The sequence below is a fragment of the Scyliorhinus torazame genome, chromosome 1 (assembly GCF_047496885.1).
Source record: "Scyliorhinus torazame isolate Kashiwa2021f chromosome 1, sScyTor2.1, whole genome shotgun sequence".
NCBI classification, from domain to species: Eukaryota; Metazoa; Chordata; class Chondrichthyes; order Carcharhiniformes; family Scyliorhinidae; genus Scyliorhinus; species Scyliorhinus torazame.
This window is the reverse complement of record NC_092707.1, coordinates 116,783,465-116,810,207: the sequence shown is the minus strand read 5'-3', so window position 1 is coordinate 116,810,207 and position 26,743 is coordinate 116,783,465. Positions and strand designations below refer to the sequence as shown.

Below are 26,743 nucleotides of genomic sequence, written 5' to 3'. Positions count from 1 at the left end.
GAGCATTCCGCACCTTTGGGCCGGCGCGATGCCCGTCTGATTGGCGCCCTATTTGGCCCCAGTCGGCGGACATTGTGCCGTTGGGGGAGAATTTCGCCCAAGAAGTCTTACAACACAAGGTTAAAGTCCAACAGGTTTGGTTCAAATCACTACCTTTGAGCACTGCTCCTTCCTCAGGTGAATGAAGAGGAACAGTCTAGAAACATATATAGAGACAAAGTGAAAGATGCAAGACGATACTTTGAATGCGTGCATTTGCAGGTAATTAAATCTGTACAGATCCAGAGAGAGGGTCTTGAGACAATTCACACCTCTTTAACCTGGGATTAAGATTTAAACTGGTGTCGTAAGACTTCTTACTGGACAAATAGTTTGCCAGCGCTGGTTATATGCTGATCAATTTAAATTAAGTTGAAGCAGACAAAAACCAACAATAAATATGGACATAGGGGGCGAAATTCTCCTACCCGCCCCGCCACATTTCTGCCCCGACCGGCCGGCGGGAGTCTCCGTAACACCGGCCGGTCAATGGGGTTTCCCATTGTGGGGCAGCCCCACGCCGTCGGGAAACCCCCGGGCGCCGGCAGAACGGAGACTCCCGCCGGCGGAGAATGACGCCCAGGAATTTGTAATGGTAAACAAATGGAGGCAGAAAGTGTGACAAATGTGACAATAGAACATTCAGTTGTGCAGACAGGAAATGTGGGCACACATGAGATATTTACAAACTGGCAAATGGAATGTCAGATGCCCAAGCTTCTTTCCTGAGGAATTGCCAAATCAAAATCTCCCAGGAATGCAGCTGTTTGTGTGATAAGGTCCTGATTTCAAGAAGCCAGACTACTAATGATAGATTAATGTGATACTTTGAGGATTTGTATATCATGATGGAATAGTGGTGTTTGTGTGTAGATGGTAGAGGTTAAGGACATAAAGCAGCAAGAGTGAAGTGAGTAGAAAGTACAGAGTTTCACATTGAGAGCAGAAGAAAGTGGAATGGTGTAAGGCAATGAATAGAGGGAGCGGCACAGTGACACAGTGGTTAGCACTGCTGCCTCACAGCGCCAGGGACCCAGGTTCAATTCTCGTCATGGGTCACTGTCTATGTGGAGTTTGTACGCTCTCTGCGTGTCAGCATGGCTTTCCTCCGGGTACTCTGATTTCCTCCATTGGATTGCGGGTTGGTCCAGGCTCGATAAATCGAATGGCCTCCTTCTGCACTGTAGTGATTCTAATCGGGTGAGGGAGTATTATATTTGATGGGGCCTCGGGTAATGAGTAGTTCTGCAGAGAGTTTTGTGAAATTATAGTTTAGAGTCTTTCCTAAACAGCCCTGGTCAAATTATTAAACTTTATCCCACATTGCAGCCATGTGCTGGGGTAAAGGCTCCTGGTGCTGACTTACCGAGCAGCTTGGTGAGATGTTGGGCTGGATTCTCCGCACCCAACGCCAAAATCGTGTTCGGCGAAGGGGCGAAGAATCCAGTTTCCCCACACGAAATTGGGACAGGCTCCGGTTCCGCGGTTCTCTGTCCCCCGAAAAGCGCGCATCGATTATCCACCGCCTCATGCATTGCCTGAGGCCCGCCCCATTATTCTCCATCCCCGACTGGCCGAATTCCCGACGGCATGAACAACTTATGGCCCTACCGTCCGTGATACCCGCGTGGCGGCTGCGGACTCAGTCCGGGGCCATCACAGTCGGGGTAGGGCCGATCGGAGGGCGGGGGGGGGGGGCTCATTTGGGATGGGGATTTTTTGTGCGGCCAGTCCGGGGCGAGTGAGCGACCGATGCAGGGCACTATTTCGGTGGTCCACGTCCGCGGGCTGATGCCGCTATGGAGCACGGCGGGGCCGCTGGAGGACGCTGCTGTGCGCATGCGCGGCCTCTGACCCGGATGTGCGAGGGTCCATATCGGCAGCTGGAGCTGCGAGCTCCACGACAGCTGCCTGCTATCCCCCTGCAAGGCTGTGAATCTGTAGCCTTTTGATGGCAGTTTTCCTGGCGTAAAAGACTACGGGCAGGAATCTCCGACCCCCCCGCCGGGTCACGGAATTGTCGGGGGCGGCATGAATCCCGCGCCGCCGCTCCGCCGCTGACTGCCGAATTCTCGGGTGCCGTTTTTTGGGCGGGGGCGGGGATCGCGCTGGCTGGGGGCCTTTGGCAGCGGCCCCCCCGGCAATTCTCGGGGCCCCGATGGGCCTAAACGGCCTTCCATTTTTGGCCAGTCCCGCCGACGTGGATTAGACAAGGTCCATACAGGCGCGACCTGGCTTGGAGGGTGGTTTGCGGAGTCCTCAGGGGGGCGCGGGCGGATCCGGCCCTGGGGGGAGCCCCCACGGTGGCCTGGCCTGCGATCAGGGCCCACCAATCTGTGGTCGGGCCTGTGCTGTGGGGTCACTCTTTCGCTCCGCGCCGGCCTCTATAAGTCTCCGCGATGTCCGGCGCGGAGAAGAAACCCCCTGCGCATGCACAGGAAACACACCAGCGGTTCTGCGCATGCGCCAGAACACACTGTCGCTCCTGTGCATGCGCCAACTTGCACCGGCTGGCGGAGGCCCTTCAGCTGGGCCTAGCCCCCGGATGTGTGGAGGATTCCGCACCTTCCGGGCGGCCCGCCCCGCCGATTGTGGGAGAATCCCGGCCCGCAGTTTCCATGACGGCGTGGGGACATAGTCCCTGAAACAGAGAATCCAGCTCAATCTTTCTGGTGCTTGATGCCAAGCTCCTGCTAAGCTCCTTCAATAATACTTCCATTACTGCATCCAAAAAGCAGGAGGACCTTTGAGAGTGTTGTCCCCTTAAAATGTGCAGGCTGCCTTTCAGGATAGCTGGTATTTGACAATTTGACAATTATTATGACTGCTGAATGTTATAAGATGGTTATGCTTTAAACTGTCTCCTTTAATTCAAGGCAAAATGTCGCAACTGGGAGAGGAGGTGGAACATCATACAGGATCTGCCCAGGGAAAAACATATGACCTGTTTATTATGGAGTCAGAAACTCAAATTGAAACTTATTCAAAGTCAAATACAAATTTTAGCACCTTGACATAAAGAGGGAGGCAGATGTCATGTTGCTGCCCAGACTCTCAGATCGAGGGATTTGGGAGAGAAAACTAAAAGCAGGTGCTGCTATGCCAGGCAGAAGAAAAAGACCATTAAGTGGGGGGGGCGCCTGGTGAAGATGGAACCCCTGTTAGACGAAACAAGCATTGTGGAGAGCTAAAAGCCAAGGTTTCACCCAAGAGTACATTTTTGTTGAATGCATTCCATTATACTCAGAAGGTTGAGTGATCCAGATTTTGTTTAAAAGGACACTAGAAGATTCATCCTTGTGGGGGAGGGAGAAGAGGCCCTCTTAAAGCCAGGAGGAACTTGTGATTTTTAAAGTAGGTCACATTTCTATGAAGAATGTGGTGTGATGTATATACGTGGTGTAGGTTTTTTGTGTTAAGAAGTTAATAGGGAATACCTTTTCTGTAGTTTATTGTATTAGCTGACGACTATGTAACGTTTAGTCAATATTGATTTTTAGTTTGTTTGTTGCAATAAAACGCTTAAAACATGAAATTGTATTGTGTGATTCTTTGCATAGGACATTGGGAAATTAATATGTCTTTTTAAATGTTATCTGTCTCCACGAGGACTGTAACACAATCTGCAATACAGCTAGCATTGGCACAGCTGCTATTTCACGATAATGAGGACTCCTGATCAATTTTACTTTTTAGATCCATCCACACGGTCAGAGACATGCCGTCTGCAAAGTGTTTATTCTGATTCTCAAATACATGCCCAAATAAATTCCCACTTTTCCTTCCAAACATTCATAAATAGGACTGTTCTGGTACACACAGCGCTTCAGCTTGTTTCTGCCTCACTGAACTCATTTCTTCCTATCTTAACTCTATTTTTTCTCCCCTTCACCAGTCTCTTCCCATCTAGATTTGTGATTCGTTTGATTCTCTACTTCATTTTACCACCTCCTCCTCTTCATTATGGCCGTCCAATCCTTCTATGCCTTCACCCCCCCCCCCCCCCCCCCCCCACCCCTCCTTGATTGGAGGCCTGAACAATCCTCATCCACCACTCCCATCCTCCACCCAGGTAAACTTGTGGTCCCGCCTACAATGGGGAGGCTAACTGCAGACTTGGAGATCACTTTGCCGAACACACTGTGAGTCTGATCCTGTATTCAGTCCACACCTAGCCTTCTCAGCATGGACCATTGAATAGCATTTAGAAATAGGGGCTTCTCTGAACTTTCTCCTACCTTACGGTGGCACATTGTTGAGCACTGCTGCCTCACATCACTAGGGACCTGGGTGCAATCCTGGCCTTGGGTCACAGTCTATGTGGAGTTTGCACTTTCTCCCTGTGCCTGCATGAATTTCCTCCTGGTTCTCCAGTTTCCTCCCACAGTTCAAAGATGTACAGTTTAGGTGGATTGGCCACGATCAATGCATTAGGTTACAGGGATAGGGCAGTGGAGTGAGCTGCGGTTGGATGCTCTTTCGTAGGGTTGGTGCAGATTCGCTGGGCCGGTATGGCCTCCTTCTGCACTGTAGGGATTCTATGGATTCTGTGTCACAGACATTGAAGCTAATTGCAGCACACGTATTCTGGACCCAGTTGAGATGAGTTAACTTGGCAAAATTTCCAAAGATTAAATCAGAAAATTTCCTGCATTGTTCAGCTGGTTTCAAGAAATCCATTTATTTATATATATAATGTGAAAATGAATGTGATATAGCAGGAGTGTGACTGAGGGCTATTGTTGCCGGGTCTTGTAGTAGGTGAAGGATCATCACATGATGAAATGATAAAAAGAATGTATAAATCACTGAAAGATGTTAGTGCTGCTTTTACCTCTTCAACACGAAATGCCTCCTCTTCAGGAATGACTTCATCTTCAACAATTTCAGCCACTCTCTGCAAAACATCAAAGTGATTGGCTAAACACAAGCCTGGCTGCTGGTTTTATTCCGTTAACCTTCACATTCACAGTATTCAACTCTTTGCGCAATTAAATCAAATCTCAAATTCAGGAATAACCTAAAGTCAGACATAATTTTCTTCAATTACTGATGTTATAAACATGAATTACTAAACACACCTAATACACTCTGCCTGCAGACAAAGTGACAGGTTAGTAGAAATTGCAGGTGCTTTGTTTTGATAATACTTCGGCTGGAAATAGTTTTCTGTCGTTTTTAATTTAGACTCAGTTACAAAACGAAATTGAAAAGGTAATGTACAGAAGGGGTGGAAGCGAGGCCTTTGAGAGGGTGAAGACCCACACTCTGATTGAGATATACAAGAGAGAAACTTGTTCAGGTAAGCATGTCTGCCTGCTGCTCCAGTCCATATAGGAACACATTCTCTTCGACATGAGTATTTTATAAACTTGCAAGAATTAACCTTATAACACAGCGGGGATTTAATGTGGGCCGTTAGCGCTCCGAAAGCTAGTGACATCGAAACAAACCTGTTGGACTTTAACCTGGTGTTGTAAGGCTTCTTACTGCGCTATGCCCCCTAGTAATTGACCCCTCTTCCCTGGAAAAAAGCCTCTGACTATCCACTCTGTCTATGCCCCTCATAATTTTGTAGACCTCTATCAAGTCGCCCCTCAACCTCCGTCGTTCCAGTGAGAACAAACCGAGTTTATTCAACCGCTCCTTATAGCTAATGCCCTCCATACCAGGCAACATCCTGGTAAATCTCTCTTTGCACCCTCTCTAAAGCCTTCACATCCTTCTGGTAGTGTGGCGACCAGAATTGAACACTATACTCCAAGTGTGGCCTAACTAAGGTTCTATACAGCTGCAACATGACTTGCCAATTCTTATACTCAATGCCCCGGCCAATGAAGGCAAGCATGCCGTATGCCTTCTTGACTACCTTCTCCACCTGTGTTGCCCCTTCCAGTGACCTGTGGACCTGTACACCTAGATCTCTCTGACTTTCAATACTCTTGAGGGTTCTACCATTCACTGTATATTCCCTACCTGCAATAGACCTTCCAAAATGCATTACCTCACATTTGTCCGGATTAAACTCCATCTGCCATCTCTCTGCCCAAGTCTCCAAACGATCTAAATCCTGCTGTATCCTCTGACAGGCCTCATCGCTATCCGCAATTCCACCAACCTTTGTGTCATCTGCAAATCTACTAATCAGACCAGTTACATTTTCCTCCAAATCATTTATATATACTACGAACAGCAAACGTCCCAGCACTGATCCCTGCGGAACAACACTAGTCACAGCCCTCCAATTAGAAAAACACCCTTCCATTGCTACTCTCTGCCTTCTATGACCTAGCCAGTTCTGTATCCATCTTGCTAGCTCACCCTTGATCCCGTGTGACTTCACCTTTTGTACCAGTCTACCATGAGGGACCTTGTCAAAGGCCTTACTGAAGTCCATATAGACAACATCCACTGCCCTACCTGCATCAATCATCTTGGTGACCTCTTCGAAAAACTCTATCAAGTTAGTGAGACACGACCTCCCCTTCACAAAATCATGCTGCCTCTCGCTAATACGTCCATTTGCTTGCAAATGGGAGTTGATCTTGTCTCGAAGAATTATCTCCAGTAATTTCCCTACCACTGACGTAAGGCTCACCGGCCTGTAGTTCCCTGGATTATCCTTGCTACCCTTCTTAAACAAAGATACAACATTGGCTATTCTTCAGTCCTCCGGGACATCACCTGAAGACAGTGAGGATCCAAAGATTTCTGTCAAGGCCTCAGCAATTTCCTCTCTAGCTTCAGTATTCTGGGATAGATCCCATCAGGCCATGGGGATTTATCTACCGTAATATTTTTCAAGAGGCCCAACACCTCGGGCAGGATTCTCCGACCCACGGCAGGTTGGAGAATCGCCGGGGGCTGGTGTGAATCCTGCCCCCGCCAGTTGCCGAATTCTCTGGCACCGGGTATTCGGCGGGGGCGGGAATCGAGCCGCGCCGGTCGGCGGGCCCCCCCCCCGGCGATTCCCCGGCCTGTGACGGGCGAAGTCCTGCTGCTGGAATGCCTGTCCCACCGGCGAGGATCAAACAAGCTCTCTTCCCAGCGGGACTAGGCGGCATGGGTGGGCTCCGGGGTATTGGGGGGGGGGCGCGGGGCGATCTGGCCCCGGGGGGTGCCCCCACGGTGGCCTGGCCCGCGATCGGGGCCCACCGATCCGCGGGCGAGCCTGTGCTGTGGGGGCACTCTTTTCCCTCCACCTCGGCCACAGTCTTCACCATGGCCGACACGGCAGAGACACCCCCCCTGCGCATGCACGGGGATGACGTCAGCAGCCACTGGCGCTCTCGCGCATGCGCGGACTTCTGCCACCCGGCGAAGTCCTTTCGACCCCGGCTGGCATGGCGCCAAAGGCCTTTCCCGCTGGCTGGCGGCACGCCAACCACTCCGGCGCGGGGCTAGCCCCTCAAGGTGAGGGCTTGGCCCCTAAAGGTGCGGAGAAATCCGCACCTTTGGGGCGGCCCAACACCGGCGTGGTTCACGCCATTCCATCCCGCCGGACCCCCCGCCCCGCCGGGTAGGGGAGAATCCCGCCCCTCATCTTTTTGGATCTTAATGTGACCCAAGCTATCTACACACCTTTCTCCAGACTCAACATCCACCAATTCCTTCTCTTTGGCGAATACTGATGCAAAGTATTCATTTAGTACCTCGCCCATTTCCTCTGGCTCCACACTTAGATTCCCTTGCCTACTGGGCTAACCCTTTCCCTGGCTACCCTCTTGCTTTTTATGTACGTGTAGAAAGCCTTGGGATTTTCCTTAACCCTATTTGCCAATGACTTTTCGTGACCCCTTCTACCCCTCCTGACTCCTTGCTTAAGTTCCTTCCTACTTTCCTTATATTCCACGCAGGCTTCGTCTGTTTCCAGACTTCTAGCCCTAACAAATGCCTCCTTTTTCTTTTTGACGAGGCCTACAATATCTCTCGTTATCCAAGGTTCCCGAAATTTGCCGCACTTATCCTTCTTCCGCACAGGAACATGCTGGTCCTGAATTCCTTTCAACTGACACTTGAAAGCCTCCCACATGTCAGATGTTGATTTACCCTCAAACATCCGCCCCCAATCTAGGTTCTTCAGTTCCCGCCTAATATTGTTATAATTAGCCTTCCCCCAATTTAGCACATTCACCCTAGGACCACTCTTACCCTTGTCCACCAGCACTTTAAAACTTACTGAATTGTGGTCACTGTTCCTGAATTGCTCCCCTACTGAAACTTCTACTACCTGGCCGGGCTCATTCCCCAATACCAGGTCCAGTACAGCCCCTTCCCTAGTTGGACTATCTACATATTGTTTTAAGATGTCCTCCTGGATGCTCCTTAAAAATTCTGCCCCATCTAAGCCCCTAGCACTAAGTGAGTCCCAGTCAATAAATGGGTAATTGTGCCAACAGTGAGGTAACTATTGAAAATTAACTTTGAATAATACAGTACCTAAAATCATTTCCCACCTTATCGATCGGCAGTTCCACCTTGGTGTTTTCATCATCAGGAATTTCCTGTGCTCCTTGTAGCTCAGCTCGTCTTTCATTGACTTTAAAAACACTTCTGTCTTCTGGTGGATACAAAGTTTATTAAATTGACTGCAGCAGTAAATGAAAGAAAGTATGAGAGTATGTCAGATAGAGTACGAATAACAAGCAACATTATTCCAGTCAGTTCACCATTAAAACCACTGGAGTGTAGCAAAACATTAGTAATTCCTACCAACACCTCTATCTATTGGAATCATTCCAGGACATGTCGAGCTGGATGGTGCCAAATCATATGAACCATATCAACTGGAACATTTTGGTAGGTTCCAGGCAGACTTAAATCTGACTCAACTGTAAATAGAATGATCATTGAAGCTGTTGATATATTTTCTCTCCTTCTATGCCATGGTCCCTCTGGCCGAAATGTATTCATCATGTGAAATATGTTGAGATCTTTTGACATAATGAAGCATTTTATTATGTGTAAGGTTAATCCATGGGAGCCATAGAAACCCTACAGTGCAGGAGGAGGCTATACAGCCTATCGGGTCTGCACTGACCCCCTGAAAGAGCACCCTACCTAGACTTGCTCCACTGCCCTATCCCTTTAATCCCACCTAGCCTTTGGCACTAAGGGATCATTTGTCAAGGCCAATCCATCTAACCTGAACATCTTTGGACTGTAGAAGGAAACTGGAGCACCCGGAGGAAGTCCACGCAAACATGGGGAGAACGTGCAAACTCCACACAGACAGTCACCCAAGGCCAGAATTGAAGCTGGGGCCCTGCCGTTGTGAGGCAAGTTAGCCTATCTCAGACAACATATCAGGGGTGCCATGTGAGGGTACCTTTAAGACATGGATGTTTAAGCAATGTACCTTTAAGAAAATAGTGATGTCATAGAGTGGGTGGAGCTCTGCTCAGTTCAGCCATTTTGCAGGTTTTTAGTTTCAGTTTAAAAGCAGTGTGTGTGTGTCTGTGTGTTTCCAGAGAGCTGCAAGTTTTGCAGTTTGGTTTTGCAGCTTGAAAAGTGCCTGGCTGGTTTTGCTGAGAGCAGCTAAAAAGTGCCTGGCTGGTTTTGCTGAGAGCAGCTAAAAAGTGCCTGGCTGGTTTTGCTGAGAGCAGTTTAAAAGTGCCTGGCTGTTTTGCTGGAGCTGAAGGCAACCAAGCTAATATATCTCTGCCATTCTACAGAAAATATATATATCCTTTAAGCTGATGTGATACTGTTTAAAGGTGTTAAGTCTCTTGGAAGTTTGAAGGAACATTTTAAGGAGTTATTTACTGTTGCAATATTTTCTGAGTTACCTTTGAAGTAAGGGGTGTTAAGAGATCCAATGTTTATTTAAGATGTTAAGTTGAGTTCATGGAATAAACGGTGTTTTGTGTTTAAAAACCCACGTGTCCATAATTGTAATCCCACACCGAGGGAAAAAGCCGTGTGCTCGGAAAAGCAACAAATACATTAAAGGGGGAGGTTGGTTGAACTCCATGATACATTTTGGGGTTCTGAAAACGCCTCGCCCATAACAGGGGGGCAAAAGAATTTTCAAACAGGACTGGAAACCTGACTCAGATAAATGAAGAGTTGAAAAATATAATACCAGAGTTTCTAATTTTCTTTCGTCAGTGGTTTGATTAATCAGTTTTCAGACAAGGTATATTAGGGAAATTAACAAAAAGCAGAATCAAAATATATTCAAAATCTGAGCATTTTCAACGAGAAACATATACTTGAGCAGTCTTACATTTCTGTCATTGTATTTAGCTTGTAGCAAGGTACTGGCAGATATTAAAAGTTAACTACCTGGTTAGATATTTCAACATAGATTGACATATTTCCCTATTTCCCTTAAATAGATAGCAGGCTCAGATGCATCAGCCTGATGAACTGTGTGAAGTGATTCTGACAGATGGAGCCCTAGTTAATGGAGGTGATGGGGGTCCTGCCTGCTGGCTGAAGAGCCACCAAGGGTCCTGTGTTGGCTCCTATTGGGAAGGCCATGCCGTATTGAGTGCCAATCAGTGGTGGTGGGGGGGGGGGGGGGGGGGGGGGGTATGGGATTGATGGGTTTGGTGGGGTTTGGGGTGGGATTTGCAGCTGGGAGGCGGGTTGGATTTGAGTGAGGTGGGGTCTGGGATCTGGGGGTGGGTAGGGAATGGGCGTGAGGGGGCAGGAACTTGCCGGGGGGGTGGTGGAAGTTTCCATTTGGCATGCGGTCCCCGTGGGTCAGGGAACAGGGCAACTGCTTGGAGGTCGCCTCTGGGTGGCAGCCAGGGATTGGGGGGCAGCCATGTCCCACACAAGCTTTGATAACATTTCAGCCTACCTGGCTTCAGCTGCAGCCACGGGCTGCCCTGAAGAGCATACACCACCGCCCTACCCATCTCTCAGTCGTGAGCTGACTTTTAAGGTCATTTTTCTGCTTAAAGTTTGAAGTTGGAGAGAGGATGGCCAAGTTTTTCTACCTCCATTTTCAGTGGATGGGAATGGTGCCAGTATTGGAACATCCAGCAGGAGTCCCAGTACGGCTTTGACGCCAGCGGGATTTTCTCACTGGATCGTGTCTGTCCACCAATGACATAACGTCATTATCATACATTTTAATACGATTAACATGCTTCCCTGCTCTACTATTCCCCACGTTAAGATGCCACTCCCCACCCCCCCTTCGCCGATGTGATGTCACATCAGCGAGGTTTACAGCAGTAAAATAGGGACCTGGCGAATGGTTATCGCTGGGGGCGCACGGGTCAGCACAGCCCCCAGGAGGTGAGGGTTATGGCGAGTAGTATCCTTGGACTGGCCTTGGACAGTGCTATGTAGTGTCAGGGGGGCAAGTTGACCCATTGCACAACCGCACTATTTACATGCCCCACCAGTCCCATATGCTTAACAGTCCAAGGTGTTTGCTGAATTGGACCATCTCGGGGGCCTGAAGATAATCCGCCCTATCCAATTTTCAGACTGGGTGCCAGTCATGCCAGTTATGAAACTAGAAGGCTCCCTCCACCTCTGTTTCACTACTCTGTCCCTCAGATTGAGGAATTTGCATGCCAAACGCAGTCATTGCCCCCTCCATTTTATGGACTGCCTGCCAGTCACAGCGTCCTGTATTCATGGTTGGACTCAAACAGACCCGCAGCTGTCCCTAGGGCAACATATTACCCTCTATGGGGCCCAGCACCACGCCTTACCGGTGGTGTACACCAACAAGGTCCCCAAATTAAGCATCGAGACGGGGTCATCCTATGAGATTCAGGCTACTAGACTAGAAAGGCTTGAGGTTCATAAGGAGGACGTGTTAGCAATCCTGGAAAGTATGAAAATAGATAAGTCCCCTGGGCCGGATGGGATTTATCCTAGGATTCTCTGGGAAGCTAGAGAGGAGATTGCTGAGACTTTGGCTTTGATCTTTAAGTCATCTTTGTCTACAGGAATAGTGCCAGAAGACTGGAGGAAAGCAAATGTTGTCCCCTTGTTCAAGAAGGGAAGTAGAGACAATCCCGGTAACTATAGACCAGTGAGCCTTACTTCTGTTGTGGGCAAAATCTTGGAAAGGTTTTTAAGAGCTAGGGGGCGGGATTCTCCACTCCCGCGCCGAAGTGGCCGCGCTGTCGTGAACGCCGTCGAGGTTCATGACGGCGCGCAACGGCCCCCATCCCGACCGATTCAGGCCCTGACAATGGGCTAGGATCGGGGTCGCGTCATCTACACGCGCCAGGCCTTGTCGCCCATGTAAAGGTGGCACCGCATAGATGACGCAACCGGCGCCGCATAACTGGCGTCATCCGCGCATGTGTGGTTGCCGTCCTCTCTAAGTCCGCCCCGCAAGAAAATGGCGGACGGATCTTGCGGGGCCGCGGAAGGAAGGAGGTCCTCCTTCAGAGAGGACGGCCTGACGATCGGTGGGCACCGATCGCGGGCCATGCCACATTTAAGGTACCCCCTGGTGCAGGATCCCCCCTCCCCCTCCCACAGGCCCCCCCCCCAGCGTTCACGGACTGTTCACGGCGGCAGCGACCAGGTGTGGACGGCGCCGGGGGGGAACCCGCTGTTTTGGCCTGGCCACTCGGCCCATCCGGGCCTCAGAATAGCGGGGGTGCCGGAGAATCGCCATTTTGGGTGTCTCCGGCGATTCTCCGGCCTGCGGCCCGCGGAACTCAACGGGGCTGTTCCCGCCGCTTGGGAGAATCACGGGAGGGAGTCGGACCGGCGTCCCGGGAAATTTTGGCAGCCCAGGCGATTCTCCCAACCGGCGTGGGAGTGGAGAATCGCGCCCAGGGTGTATAATCATCTGGAAAGGAATAATTTGATTAGAAATCATCAACACAGTTTTGTGAAGGGTAGGTCATGCCTCACAAACCTGACTGAGTTCTTTGAGAAGGTGACCAACCAGGTGGATGAGGGTAAAGCAGTTGATGTGGTGTATATGGATTTCAGTAAAGCGTTTGATAAGGTTCCCCATGGTAGGCTACTGCAGAAAATACAGAGGCATGGGATTCAGGGAGATTTAGCAGTTTGGATCAGAAATTGGCTAGCTGGAAGAAGACAAAGGGTGGTGGTTGATGGGTAGTGTTCAGACTGGAGTCCAGTTACTAGTGGTGTACCACAAGGATCTGTTTTGGGGCCACTGCTGTTTGTCATTTTTATAAATGACCTGGAGGAGGGCGTAGAAGGATGGGTGAGTAAATTTGCAGATGACACTAAAGTCGGTGGAGTTGTGCACAGTGCGGAAGGATGTTACAAGTTACAGAGGGACATAGATAAGTTGCAGCGCTGGACCGAGAGGTGGAAAATGGAGTTTAATGCAGAAAAGTGTGAGGTGTTTCATTTTGGAAGGAATAACAGGAAGACAGAGTACTGGGCTAATGGTAAGATTCTTGGCAGTGTGGATGAGCAGAGAGATCTCGGTGTCCATGTACATAGATCCCTGAAAGTTGCCACCCAGGTTGAGAGGGTTGTTAAGAAGGCGTACGGTGTGTTCGCTTTTATTGGTAGAGGGATTGAGTTTCGGAGGCATGAGGTCATGTTGCAGCTGTACAAAACTCTGGTGCGGCCGCATTTGGAGTATTGCGTGCAGTTCTGGTCGCCACATTATAGGAAGGATGTGGAAGCATTGGAGAGGGTGCAGAGGAGATTGACCAGAATGTTACCTGGTATGGAGGGAAGATCTTATGAGGAAAGGCTGAGGGATTTGAGGCTGTTTTCATTAGAGAGAAGAAGGTTAAGAGGTGACTTAATTGAGGCATACAAGATGATCGGAGGATTGAATAGGGTGGACAGTGAGAGCCTTTTTCCTCAGATGGTGATGTCTAGCACGAGGGGACATAACTTTAAATTGAGGGGAGATAGACATAGGATAGATGTCAGAAGTAGGTTCTTTACTCAGAGAGTAGTAAGGGCGTAGAATGCCCTGCCTGCAACAGTAGTGGACTCGCCAACACTAAGGGCATTCAAATGGTCATTGGGTAGACATATGGACGATAAGGGAATAGTGTAGATGGGCTTTAGACACAGGTCGGCGCAACATCGAGGGCCGCTGTAATGTTCTATGTTCTATGTTCTATGCTCGGTGGTTCCTGAGCTTGGACGAAAGCCATGTTTGTGGACCTCCACAAGGGGTACCCGGGAGTGTCCAAAATGAAGATGCTGGCCCGCAGCTATGAGTGGTGGTCAGGGATTGATGTGGACATCAAGAAGTTTGCCCAGCATTGTGTGCAATACCAAAAGCACCAAAAACTGCCACCGGGGGCACCACCCACCCATGGTTATGGTCGGGCTGTCCTTGGTCTCGCCTCCAAATTGATTTTGTGGGACAATTCCAGGGAGCAATGTTTCTCATCGTCATGGACACCCAAATCAAAGTGCATGGACATCCATAAAATGCAGGTAATGACGGCTTGGGTCACCATAGAAAGACCGCACCTATCCTTCAGCACACACTGGCTACCGAGGGTGCTGGTTTTGGACAATGGAACGGCTTTTGCTAGTGCGGAGTTTGGGGCATTCATGGCCATGAATGGCATTCGACATGTGTGTACCACCCTATATCACCCAGCATGAAATGGATTTGCGGAGCTTTTAAACTTGGAATGAAGCAAAATACCGTAGGTTCCTGGTAGACTCGGCTGGCATGATTCCTCTTCCAGGATCGCTTCAGCCGAATTACTGATGTGTCATCAGTTGAGTTTAGTTATCCCTGACATTGATGGGAAGATCCACCAGGACAGGACTAAGACTGACTCAAGACAAGGTACGCCTTTGTGCACATTTGCCCTCGGGGATCAGTGCACATGCGGAACATTTGCGAATGTGCCTCGTGGATCCCTGACATCGTGTTGGCCCAGACTGGACCATATTGGGTGTGGGCCCAAGGACGTGAGTCAAATCGACATGTGGATCATCTCTGCAGCCACATTCCGACTACCCGGACCCAGTCCTGATGCCCCTGCCTGGGCCTGTCCACCGCTTGTATTGCCATCTCCGACTAGTTGTCACTGTTGCGCCGGTTGTGCCAGCTGTGAAGAGACCTGATTTCAGATGTCGAGGATGCTGAGATGCTAGAAGAAGTCCAGCTCAGCTCCTATTCAAACTCAGATATGGACCTGTTGCCAACGCCGGAGCCTATCGCACTGGCCGCCACAGCTGCCTTGTGTTCATCGGCCCCGCCCAGCAATCAGCGCGAAAAGGCTGCTCCCAGGTTTGATACATGCCTCTGGATGTCGTCCACGAGTGAAGAAAACGAGGGTTTCCTTGGAGCCATCCATGGAAATGGATGTTTCCACAGACTTGGAGTGGGGAGTGTTTCTACCCCCGTGGAAGTCACAGTAGAAGGACTATCATATCCCCCGTGACCTCCACAGAATATGAACTTCCCCGGTAACAGGGGATGGGGTTTCTCCCTTAACAAGGTGAAACCTCACTAGTGTATAAAACCCAACCTGGGTGCAGGATGGGGAGGGAGATTTTTCGGGGAGTGGACGTTATTGTACATCAAAATAATCCCAGGGCGGCATTCCTGGTTTCCGATGCCGGAATTGCATTCGGCCGGAGAATCCACGTTGGCATCGCTGTTGCGATGCTCCACCCCCCTCCAAAATGGCATACTCTAGGAGTACGCTGCATGGCGTATGGACAGCCTCAGGACATTGCCCGAGGCCCTCTCCCGATGCTCCGCCCCGATGGGCCATGCTCCTGACGGTGTGGGTCGCTCATGATATTTGTTTTGTGGGAACTCGGCGTGGCGGCCGCCACAGTCGGGGGAGGGCTGATCCGCAGGCAGTTGGGCTTTGGCAGGGATTTAGGGGCACTGGTGGGGGGTGGTCCGGGGGTGGCGAGCCTGGCCAAAAGGGGGCACTATTTGGCAGGTCGGGTCCATGTGCGGCCGGCACCATGTTGTACGGCGCGGCCGCTGCAGGCTGCCGCCGTGCGCATGCGCGGCCATGGAGCCACCAATTCTCCGGCTGTATCGCCAGCTAGAGCCGGGCACTCCACACTGCCTGCCCGCTAGCCCTCTACCAGACGGAGGATCAGTGGCCGTTTTGCACCATTTTTCGATCGTAAAACGCCACCATTCCTACGCCAGCCTCAGCACTTAGTCTCAGAATTGGACAATCCAACCCCCAGTCTTTGTGTTCTACCTGCTTTTCTATGCGTGCTTCTTTGGCTGATTCTACAGTAACCTGCTGCTTCTTCAGTGCTGGAGGGTCCATGATTGTCCCTGCAACTGTGAGTGCCCATGTGCTGGCTTTAATTGGACAATGAGTCTACCTCCTAACCATAAATTGGCCAATTCCTAATTCAGGGAAAATCACCAGTGAGTTCCTGTTCTCCACACAGTGAGCCCTTCCAAGCCCATTTCAGACTTACAGTGGGATCCTGAGGCTCAGAGGAACAATCCTGCCTTGTGTGTGTATTTGGTGTGTGTACTTCAATGTGTCCATGATGTGTGTGCGTGTTCCTGTGTGTTAGTGTGTTTGTGTGTGTGAGTGTGGTTGTGAATGTGTGTTTGTGCGCGAGAGTGTGTGTGTGAACGTATGTGTCTAAATGTGCGTTTGTGTTTTTGTGAGTGTATGTGTGGGAGAGTTTGTGCATGTATGTGTATGAGTGTGTGTTTGAGTGAGTGCTGGATGCAAGTGCATGTTTGCGAGTGAACTTGTGTGTGAGTGTTGTATGTGTATTTCTGAGTGTTTGTGTGTATTCAGGTGTGCGTGTGAGAGTGTAAATGTGAGTGTGTGAATGAGAGTTAGCTTGTGTGTGTGTATGAGTGTAAGTTTGAATTTAGGTAGCTGGAATTTAAATAAAATTGAAGAGAAAGCATCCTTTTTACAAGCTACGGCCTCTCCATTTATTCCCTCAGCAGCATTTTTAAATTTGTTTATTTTTTCCACCTTCTCCTGGTAGTTTAACAAATGGATGAAAGCATTGACTGGACTCCATCTGCTGTAACTTTATGTAATGACATGAAATCATCTGAAACATGCCTGAACACAGACTGAATCACTCACTACCTTTTGGGTAAGGGTAAAATTGAGAGAGTGAATTTCAGACCCTGTAAATATTGTTTATGTCTGATGAGCATTTAACAACATTTCAGTTTTAAAAAGGAGAATTCTTACCTTTGGTATCATCCCCACGCTGTGAATTCTTTGCCAGATTCCGATTTAACTTCACTTTCACTGGTTTTGCAAAGAATATAGAATGTGCTTCCTGGTTGTTCTTTCTTTGCTTTCCCCTCACCATGTGTGGTGACACTGAGATTTCAGCAGCATCTCCTGTAGACTGGACTCTCCTCTTATCTGACTGGAAATTGATTCAGATCTTTGATTACATTGTATTGATAACACTCTTCCCTCTTCACTTTTCTTTTATTCAATCAAGGGGTGTGGGTGTTGCTGGCTAGGCCGGCATTTATTGCCCATCCCTAAATGGCCTTAAGATGATGGCGGTGAGCCATCTTCTTGAACCGCTGTACTCCATGTGGTGTAGGTACACCCACAGTGCTGTTCAGGAGATAACTCAGCCTATCTTTCTATTATTTTCCCTCGTGTGTGTATGTCTCTAGCTTTGCCTTAAATGAATCTTCTTTTCTGGAGATTTCACCACAGTGTTTGAGAAGCCTTTGTTAGGCTCCATTAAGGAAGATCATTAAACGTGGCCATGCTCTTTCAAGTATTCAAATATGTGCTCTTTAAGAATGAGTCAATATAGTCCCTACAAAGGCAAATGTGGCTGATTATCTTTGCACACTTTAGGGGCAGCACAGTGGCGCAGTAGTTAGCACCACTGCCTCGCGGCGCCGAGGACTCGGGTTCGATCCTGGCCCCAGGTCACTGTCCGTGTGGAGTTTGCACATTCTCCCCGTGTTTGCGCCGGTCTCACCCCCACAACACAAAGGTGTGCAGGGGTAGGTGGATTGGCCAGGCTAAATTGTTCTTTAATTGGAAAATAAATAATTGGGTGCTCTAAAATTTAAAAAACAATTTTAAAAAATAAGCCTTTACTCATTTTAGCCCAGTGATGTTGAGTCTAAGTGGGACACCCATCTCATTCTCCTGGCTTGACAGAGCAGGAATCCCCTCGCTCGAATTGCTGAGTTTCACATTGGGGAAGAATACATTTATCAACCAATCCATTGGGAAAACTCACTCTTAAACTTTGGATATAAGTAGAAAAGGAAGTCATGACGACATTCTCAGGATAGCACAGGGTAAATATAATAAAATCATAAAGCCGTTTTTAATTATAATCCCTTGCATGTGCATGCCTGTTCTCTGAACAATTCCAATTTTACTTCTGAAATGAGCTCACTGGTTCCCTCTAGTGATCGCCAAGGTGTGGTTTACTCTCCTGTGCTGTGATTACATCACAGGATAAATACTGCTCAATAAAATGGATTTGGTAGTAAACAGATTCTCAGTGGAAGGAGATGTCTGCTGGAAGATCATCATCCTTCATTGTAATGTGTGAGGGGATGGAGAGTTTTATTTAGCCAAGTCTGCGTGATAATTACCTTAGCAGGTGACGACAAGAGCGCAGAATCGCTGACTCCATCTTGGGATAGCATATACTGTCTCACACAATAGAAGTAAACAATTGAAAATAATTAGTTGCACAATTATTTGTCTATACAAGACTTTCATCTTTATACAATTTAATTTTAAATTCAAAGACCACAGTCTCAATCTCTATCGAAGTTGTATGTCATTTAACTGTTTTCATTCTGAAATTTTCATACGTTTTAATCATGTAATTACAACAGAAAATAATTTTGGGTTCACAGATGCAAATAAAATACTTGGGTGAGATATTGGAGGCACCTTTCAATCAATGCCTGATCAGAAACTATTACTGCCACATGGAACAAAATAATAGTTTTAAAAAAAATTTAGAGTACCCAATTCATTTTTTTCCCCAATTAAGGGGCAATTTAGCGTGGCCAATCCAGCTACCTTGCACATCTTTCCGTTGTGGCGGTGAGACCCATGCAGACAACGGGAGAATGTGCAAACTCCACACGGACAGTTACACGGGGCCAGCATCGAACCGGGTCCTTGGCGCCATGAGGCAATAATGTTAACCACATCTTCACCGTGCCGCCCCAGAACAAACTAATAGTAACACAAGGAAAGCATAAACTGAGAATTTATAAAAGCAGGTATCTGATTATATTGTATTCAAATGCACTCTGAGTTACAGCTGTATGTTTTTGGATGTGTCATGTATGATGAATCTGGACTGGGTGGCATGGCGGCACAGTGGTTAGCACTGTGGCCTCACAGCACCAGAGATTCAGGTTCAATTCCGGCCTGGTTACTGTCTGTGCGGTATTTTCACTTTCTCCCCATATCTGCTTGGGTTTCCTCCGGGTGCTCTAGTTTCCTCCCACAGTCCAAAGGTGTGCAGGTTAGGTGGATTTACTGTGATAAATTGCCCTTTAGTGTCCTGGGGTTATGTGGATAGGGTGGGTACTCTTTCAGAGGTACAGTGCAGACTCGGTGGGCCAAGTGGTCTCCTTCTGCACTGTCAGGATTTTATGATCCTGACTGTTGGAATGATAATATGTTAAGTAAATACTGATTTGGTATGTTGAAGATAATTAGAAAATGGTGAAGTTAATGACAGAAATAAAAATGTTTGTTCAATGTTTGATGTGTGGGCCTGCTAAACATCTGAGACAACTATCTCTATGGAATTTTTTTCTCTCAACTAACACTAAGTGGACAAGGATTGTACATGTAACTGGGAACATTTCTAATCAATGTGTGTAAATGGTGGACTGAACTCGATTCCATTTGCTACATTACAAAATGTCCTTTGTTTATCAATTTTGCTCGACCTGAACCTATGGACCCACCCTCTCATTTATTGAGTAACATTGCTTTTTTTAAAAAAGCCATAAAGCAAGGGACACCGCCTGCATCAACATAGTAGCTACCTAAACTGTTAGCTGGCCCAGGACTCCAAGTGGAAGGCAGCACTTTTAGATCTTGTTTTTTTAAATAAGTTCCTTCGGATGTGACACCCAGATCACAAATAGAATTCAGTGCCTGTGTTTTGAGCATGGGACTAGTTGAAACCATCCACATTTCTCACCACAAGTAATGAAAAACATTGCCATCAGCCAACAGCTGACTTAGAAAAGGTTGCCAGGTTACTGACTTTGGTAAAAGAGCAAACAAACCAGTTTTCACCCAAATACATAAATCTAATAATAACACCCACAGGAGATTCGAGCTCTAAGTTACAATGAGCACCATTCAACCACAGCATTGTGCTCAGTGCTGATCCGGCACACGGGGCGAATAGCGGGAAAGGTCAAAATCGAGGTTCGCGCCTGGTGCTATGGTTGTCCCTGTTATGGGTCTCCACAGTATCATAGACTCAAAGGTTCTCACCTCCACCGCTCAAGGGCAAACCCCAACCTGGCCCCTTCGAATCATTTTGTGATTCACCCAGCCCACTCCTGATGGCAAGTTCCAGCTCTCACCCAAAATGGCAGGAATATCATTCAGCCTAATTTGCATTCATTTCAATCTCATTAGCGAGATTGACGTCAAATGCAGTGGCCTCCCATCTGTTGCCTCTGTCAACACCTCCTGCTGCCTCAGGAAAGTGGGTAGCATAATCAAAGACCCCATCAACCCGGCTTAGTCACTCTTCCAACTTTTCCATCGGCCAGGAGATACAGTCTGAGAACACGCACTAACAGATTCAAAAACAGCTTCTTCCCCACTGTTACCAGACTCTTGAATGACCCTCTTATGGACTGATCTGATCTCTTCACACATCTTCTCTACTGAGTAGTACTACATTCCATATGCATCGCTCGATTTACATTGTGCATTTATGTATGCCCTATGGTTTTTTTTAAATGTATGGAATGATCTGTCTGGACTGTACTCAGGACAATGCTTTTCATTGCACCTCGGTTCACGTGACAATAAACAAATCCAATCCAATCCTGGGAGTCAACCGACTTCCCAGCGAGAAGTCACACGGGCATAGTTTAGTACTCCTTTACAAAATCGTGAAGTTGGTGCAATGGCTACCAAGGGGAGGTGAGTAGCCTTTTCCATATACCGGCATGCAGCTCAAGGGCACCAGAGCGACTGCCCCAGTGTTCGGGGAAGGATGGGGGGCTCGAAGGGGCCAGGTTGGGGTTTGCCCTTGAGCGGTGGAGGTGAGAACCTTTGAGTCTATGATACTGTGGAGACCCATAACAGGGACAACCATAGCTGCAGCCTGTCCATCCTACCAAGCATTCCAGGTCAGGGCCTTGCTGCAGCTTCCCTCTTGAAAGTCAATTCACTCCCTTTGACTGTGAGCAACCTCTTGCTTCACAGCTGAAGGCTTTTTCAAATGAGGGATTAGCCCTGTTTGTCATGATAGTGCTTCACACTCTTGAACTCTCAAGTGCCTCCTCGAAGGCACAGGTGCCATTGCTGAGAGGATGATTAGTGCATTGCATGTCCAGTAAACTGCATGTCCAGTAAACTTTGGTGCCTGACCAATGTGCCTGAACTCTAGCAGCATCTGCACCATAGAGGCAGCTGCCAACAATCCAAAACTAAAGAGCAGGGCTTCACCACTGAGGATCTTTCACAGCTGACGGGTAAATGCCTGGATTACTGGAGGGAAGCTGAACAAGGCCTCCCTAATGTTCCTGGCAGCGGTCTGGGATCTAGGGCTCCTGATCTGGCTGGGAATGAGTGTGCAGAGTGAGGTTTGCCAGCACAACTGGCTTGCTGGATGGCACTCTGAGAGAAGGCGGAACAGTCATGGTAAGGGTGAGGGAGGCTTGGGGGAATCGAGGATTCCAGGATGGAAGCCCGAACTGATTGTTGTTCTCTCTCCTTCTCCAATTCTTTCCAGATGCAAATAGGTTTTCTGGTGTTAATCCACGGAGTCTGCTCTCGCTGTGCTTCTTGCAACTGAGGCAGGCAGATGCCAAAGAAGGCAGCAAGGCCATTTCAGGCTGGAGGTGGCACCACATGTTCAGGGGGTCGCGCACACCCCGAAGACCTGGCCACCCATCAGGCTGAGGCAGGGGCCAGAAGGGGAGGCCAACGGTGTGCCAAGGTGTACAGGTGCCGTTGGTCCTTTCATGAGTCGACGGAGAACATATGCTGCAGAAGACTCTGCCTCAACAGAGAGACAACAGTACTGGTGCCACATCCTTGTTGACATGGCAACCTGTGGAGGAGGAGGACACCCACTCCTGGTGAGGGCCACTGCAGCACTAAATCTTTATGCCACTGGGTAATTCCGGGGCTCGTGCAGACATCTGATTGGCATATCACAATATGCCCGGGAGGTGACGGATGCTCTGAATACCAGGCACCAGACTATGATTGTGATTCAGCGGACAAAAGATAAAGTTTGTTTTTGGGCGTGCTTGGCGGGGTGTGTCTTGGAGGCAGCAGCGCTGAGAATCAACCCGCTCTTCACCGGCACTTTGCCGTTTTTTTAGGCCTCGGGGATTATGTGTTTTGTACTCTGGGATAACACAGGCTGCAACTCGATGCAGCTTTGACCAAAAGATACTCCAGACTTTGAGCTGCTGAGGAACCGGAATCTCGATCATCTTGCCTGGGTGCTGTTGCTGGTAGTCACGGATCTTCCTGAGTTGAACTATATAGATTCAACAGGCACTACTGGTATCGTGTTGTGTTATATACTCTGATATAACACAGGCTGCAACTCGATGCAGCTTTGACCAAAGGATACTCCAGACTTTGAAGTAAGTTCAATGTGATTTATTGAACCATTAGCACAGTTCTCTATGAGTTCGACTCTCCTGCTAATCTTGCTATAGTAACTCAGTCTAACTAACCAGTCTGCTCTAAGCCACGTGGTGGATGTGATGCTTCTGATCTGCCCCTGTCCTCTCTCAGTGTCTGTCTGTGGAAAGAGAAAGAGCATGTGTGTCCTGTCCTTTTATATATGGGTTTTGTAATGCCCCCTTGTGGTAGTGTCACCTCTGGGTGTCTTGACTGCCCATTGGTTGTGCCCTATTCTATGTGTTCATTAGCTGTATGTCTGCACATCATGACATCTCCGGTGCTCCCTCTAGTGTTTACTTAGTTGTAGTGTATTTACATTAACCCTTTGTGTATATACAGTGATGCATATCACCACATCCCCCCTTTTTTCGTGTTACATATTTTCTGCACTTGGTTAAAGAAAATTGAACAAAATAGGTAGATAAGTGATGACATGTACAAATCATGATGACAGTGATGGTTTATACAATACCAAATAATATGTGTATGAGTCCAAAGTTCATGAATTTATACGGTCAAGTGGCTTTCTTGTTTTGTTACTGAAGTGTCGATGTCGATGTTGTCATTTCCTTGTGAACGCCGTCAGTGTCCCTGTGCTTAAGGAACCAAGAAGTCATCAGGAGGTGTTCAAATGGTCAAATCACTTCGTTGTCTGATTTGGACTCTTTTTTTCTTCGATGCTTCTGGTAGCGATGCAGTATGTCATCTGTGTTGTCCGTCCTGGACTGTTTCTTGTGATTGTGATATTGATGCAGCATGGCAGCTGCCTTGAAAGCTGGTCTGCTTGTTTGTAGTGTAGCAAACGTGAATTTGTAAGATGCGTTATCATGCCATGGTATGTCTGCACGCTTGCCATTGTCTTGAGCTGTGCTGTCACAGTGACCTGCATTGGCAGAGTTGTACCATGTCGTACCAGTTGTTGTTCTATTGTTGTCATTATTGACATGCTTGTTGTTGTGTTTGTTGCCTCTGGTACGCTTCTTGTTGTTGTCAGTGTTGTTGTTTTTGTAGGTTTTGTTGTTGTGCTTGTTGCGCTCAATGATCACACCGAGTGGAGAATTCGAGTCCTTCACAAAGTTACTTGTGTCAGTGTCCTTTGTGGCATCTGCTGTTTCATTGAGCGTGCCGTCTCTGATTCCTCGGCGCTCCCCGTCTGGAGTCATGTCCGGTTCACTTGAATCATCTTTGGCTTGTCGATGCTCCCCGTCTGGAGCCCTTTCTGGTTCACCTGAATCAACTTTGGTTTCTTGATGCTCCCCGTCTGGAGTCATTTCAGGTTCCTGTAGAGAGGCTCGTGTAGATGAGGTTTGAATTAACGTGGTGTCACTGGAGTCATTAGTAGCCTCACTTTGATTGTCGAATGCCTCTTGTTATGGGTCAGGGTTTAGAGAACCCCAAAGTGTATCATGGAGTTCACCTGACCCACAACCTTTAATAGATTGTGGTATGGGGAGCACACGGCCCACTTTACAGGTGTGGTACAGCAGAAAATTGACAAGTATTTCTTTAAAACAAAACAATGTTTATTCTATGAACACAAGTTAACCTTTTTAAAACAAACAGTGAACATCTAAGCAACCATTAATTCAAATACAACCCCAAAGACTACAACACTAAGTAAGCTGTCCTTTTAACATCCAAAAGACTTAACACACCTTCAAACAGGAGCAAATTAAGTTTACATCCAATACTGAGACCTTTTACATTTCTGAGTTCACCAAGTGATCCATAGATAGTCTTTGGATGGCAGAGATCAACAGTACAGCTCTACTTCAGGTGCAGCTCACTGAAAAAAACAGACACACCCAAGTTTTTTCTCCAACTGAAACTAAAAAGCAGAAGGAGAGCTCAGCTCCACCCACGCTCTGACATCACTCGAGTAACATGAGCAGCTCCATTTCTTAAAGGTACATTTCTTAAGCACCCATTTCTTAAAGGCACTCTCACATGACACCACCCCGCAAGAAAAAAAACCCATCAACTTCAAGATGGTTTCATTTTTCAACTTTGCACTATCCTTTAAGAAATGCACACAGTAAATGTACTTGTTCGTTTCAAAAAACAACACACACAAACAGGTATAATAATATAGTCCGTTTTTTCCGTTCTTCTTCCTCCAACAGAAACTCCTCCTCGATTGACAGTCTCTTTGAACAAGAAGGTCTTTTCATGATCTGTCCATTTCTCTACGCCTCGGCATTTCTCTTTAAAGTCAGATACTTTAGTTCAATCTGATCATAGAGTCCCTTGCAATTCTCCAACACAGGAGCATTGGTTATCACAGTTTTCAGGCAGTCAGATGCCTGTTGAAAGTCCGCTGTCCATTATCGATGTTTCTTAAGCAAGTCCATCAGTGGAGCAATCACGCTACACAACTTTTTCACAAATGTTCAATCAAATCCACTCGTGCCAAGAAATCGCATTATTTCCCTTTGTCTTGAGGGTATCGAAAACTCCTCAAGGAAAGTGATTTGGGCTTTTCCAAATGCACTGTTGGTTAGGTTTATCGCCAATCCCGCTTCCTAAAGTCAATCGAATAACTCCATCAGATGTTTTACATGGTCTTTCCATATCTGGATGAAAATTACCAGATTGTCGATGTATACCGCACAATTGGGTAATCCTGAAACAACTTTGTTAGTTAACCGTTGAAATGTGGCTGGGGCGTTTTTCATGCCAAATGGCATAACTTTGAATTGGTATATACCATCTGGAGTCACAAAAGCTGAAATATCCTTCACCCTTTCGGATAAAGGTACCTGCCAGTAACCTTTAAGTCAATCCAGTTTGGAAATAAAAGTGGACTGTCCCACTTTCTTAATGCAATCCTCCAAACATGGGATAGGATAAGAGTCCGTTCTTGTAACTGCATTAACCTTTCTATAGTTCACACACAACCGTTGGGTAATGTCTGGTTTAGGTACCATCACTATGGGTGAGCTCCATTGGCTGCAACCCACTTCAATTATGCCATTTTTATGCATACTCTCAATCTCTTTGTTAACCTGTGCCAATTTTAAAGGGTTACGTCTATATGGATGTTGTTTGATTGGAACAGCATTTCCCACATCTACATCATGTATAGCCATTTTAGTACTGATATACCTTCAATTCACCGAGAGGCAGGGCGAGCGAGTGAACATTAGGCTTTATTAGTCATGAACTTGCCTAGCCAGAGTCAGTTGTACAGATGAATGCTGCCCACAGGCGGCTGGTCTATATATGGCCCCGATGAGGGCTGAGCCAGAGGCGGAGCCCACCAGGGTTACAGTACAGTACCTGGAAGCAGCTCGTATCACCACTTCCAGGTCATGGGTCATAGGTTACAGTATCATGCATGCATTAGGTGAATACATTCACCACATTCAACCCCTGTTAAAAAAATCAAGTCCCGCGGGGGTGAAGTGGGGTCATTACATATTCAGTCTATCTGGAGGCCGGATCGTTCTCTTCAACCTCCTCAGCTCTGGCGGTGCGGCGGGCATGGTTGTTGCAGGTGGTGACTCCAGGGGCGTTGTGTCTGGAGCTTGAGCCTCAGTCTGGCATGTCAGAGACGGTTGGGGTGTGGGGGTGGGCAGGGGGGTGATGGGTGGCGGCAGTGTCGGCGCGGGACAATACAGGAGACCCAGGGGAGCATACGGGGTGCAGGGGGTGGCGGTGGGCAGCGGGGAGGGGGGCGTGTTGGCAGGGGAACCAGCTGGCACCAGGTCCCGTAGGGAGACCATATCTTGCCATCCGTCCTGGTGCGCGATGTAGGCGTACTGGGGGTTGGCGTGGAGCAGTTGGACCCTCTCAACCAGGGGGTCTGTCTTATGGCTCCCCATGTGCCTCCGGAGAAGGACTGGTCCCGGAGTTGTCAGCCAAGGTGGAAGCGAGACCCCGGAGATGGACGTCCTGGGGAAGATAAACAAACGATCATGCGGGGTCTCATTCGT

At 48.0% G+C, this 26,743-nt stretch overlaps 1 protein-coding gene and 1 long non-coding RNA gene across 4 annotated transcripts in view; one reads left to right on the top strand and one right to left on the bottom strand.

Moving 5' to 3' along the window:
• Positions 1-3,499, top strand: part of LOC140411250 (uncharacterized) — a 386,898-nt gene extending 383,399 nt beyond the window's left edge. For both annotated transcript variants that reach the window (XR_011940843.1, XR_011940844.1), the window contains exon 5: positions 2,916-3,499. This is a non-coding gene — a long non-coding RNA (uncharacterized lncRNA). The remainder of the gene's footprint in view (positions 1-2,915) is intronic.
• Positions 1-26,743, bottom strand: part of dcdc2b (doublecortin domain containing 2B) — a 162,960-nt gene that overhangs the window by 25,654 nt on the left and 110,563 nt on the right. The window contains exons 7-10 of one of the 2 annotated variants that reach the window (XM_072500342.1): positions 18,536-18,592; positions 17,142-17,325; positions 8,496-8,596; positions 4,874-4,936 (exon numbers count right to left, since the gene is read on the bottom strand). In XM_072500342.1, coding sequence (XP_072356443.1) covers positions 4,874-4,936; positions 8,496-8,596; positions 17,142-17,325; positions 18,536-18,592 — 405 coding nt within the window. Of the gene's footprint in view, positions 1-4,873; positions 4,937-8,495; positions 8,600-17,141; positions 17,326-18,535; positions 18,593-26,743 lie in introns of both variants that reach the window. The other variant, XM_072500336.1, reaches the window with a different exon arrangement.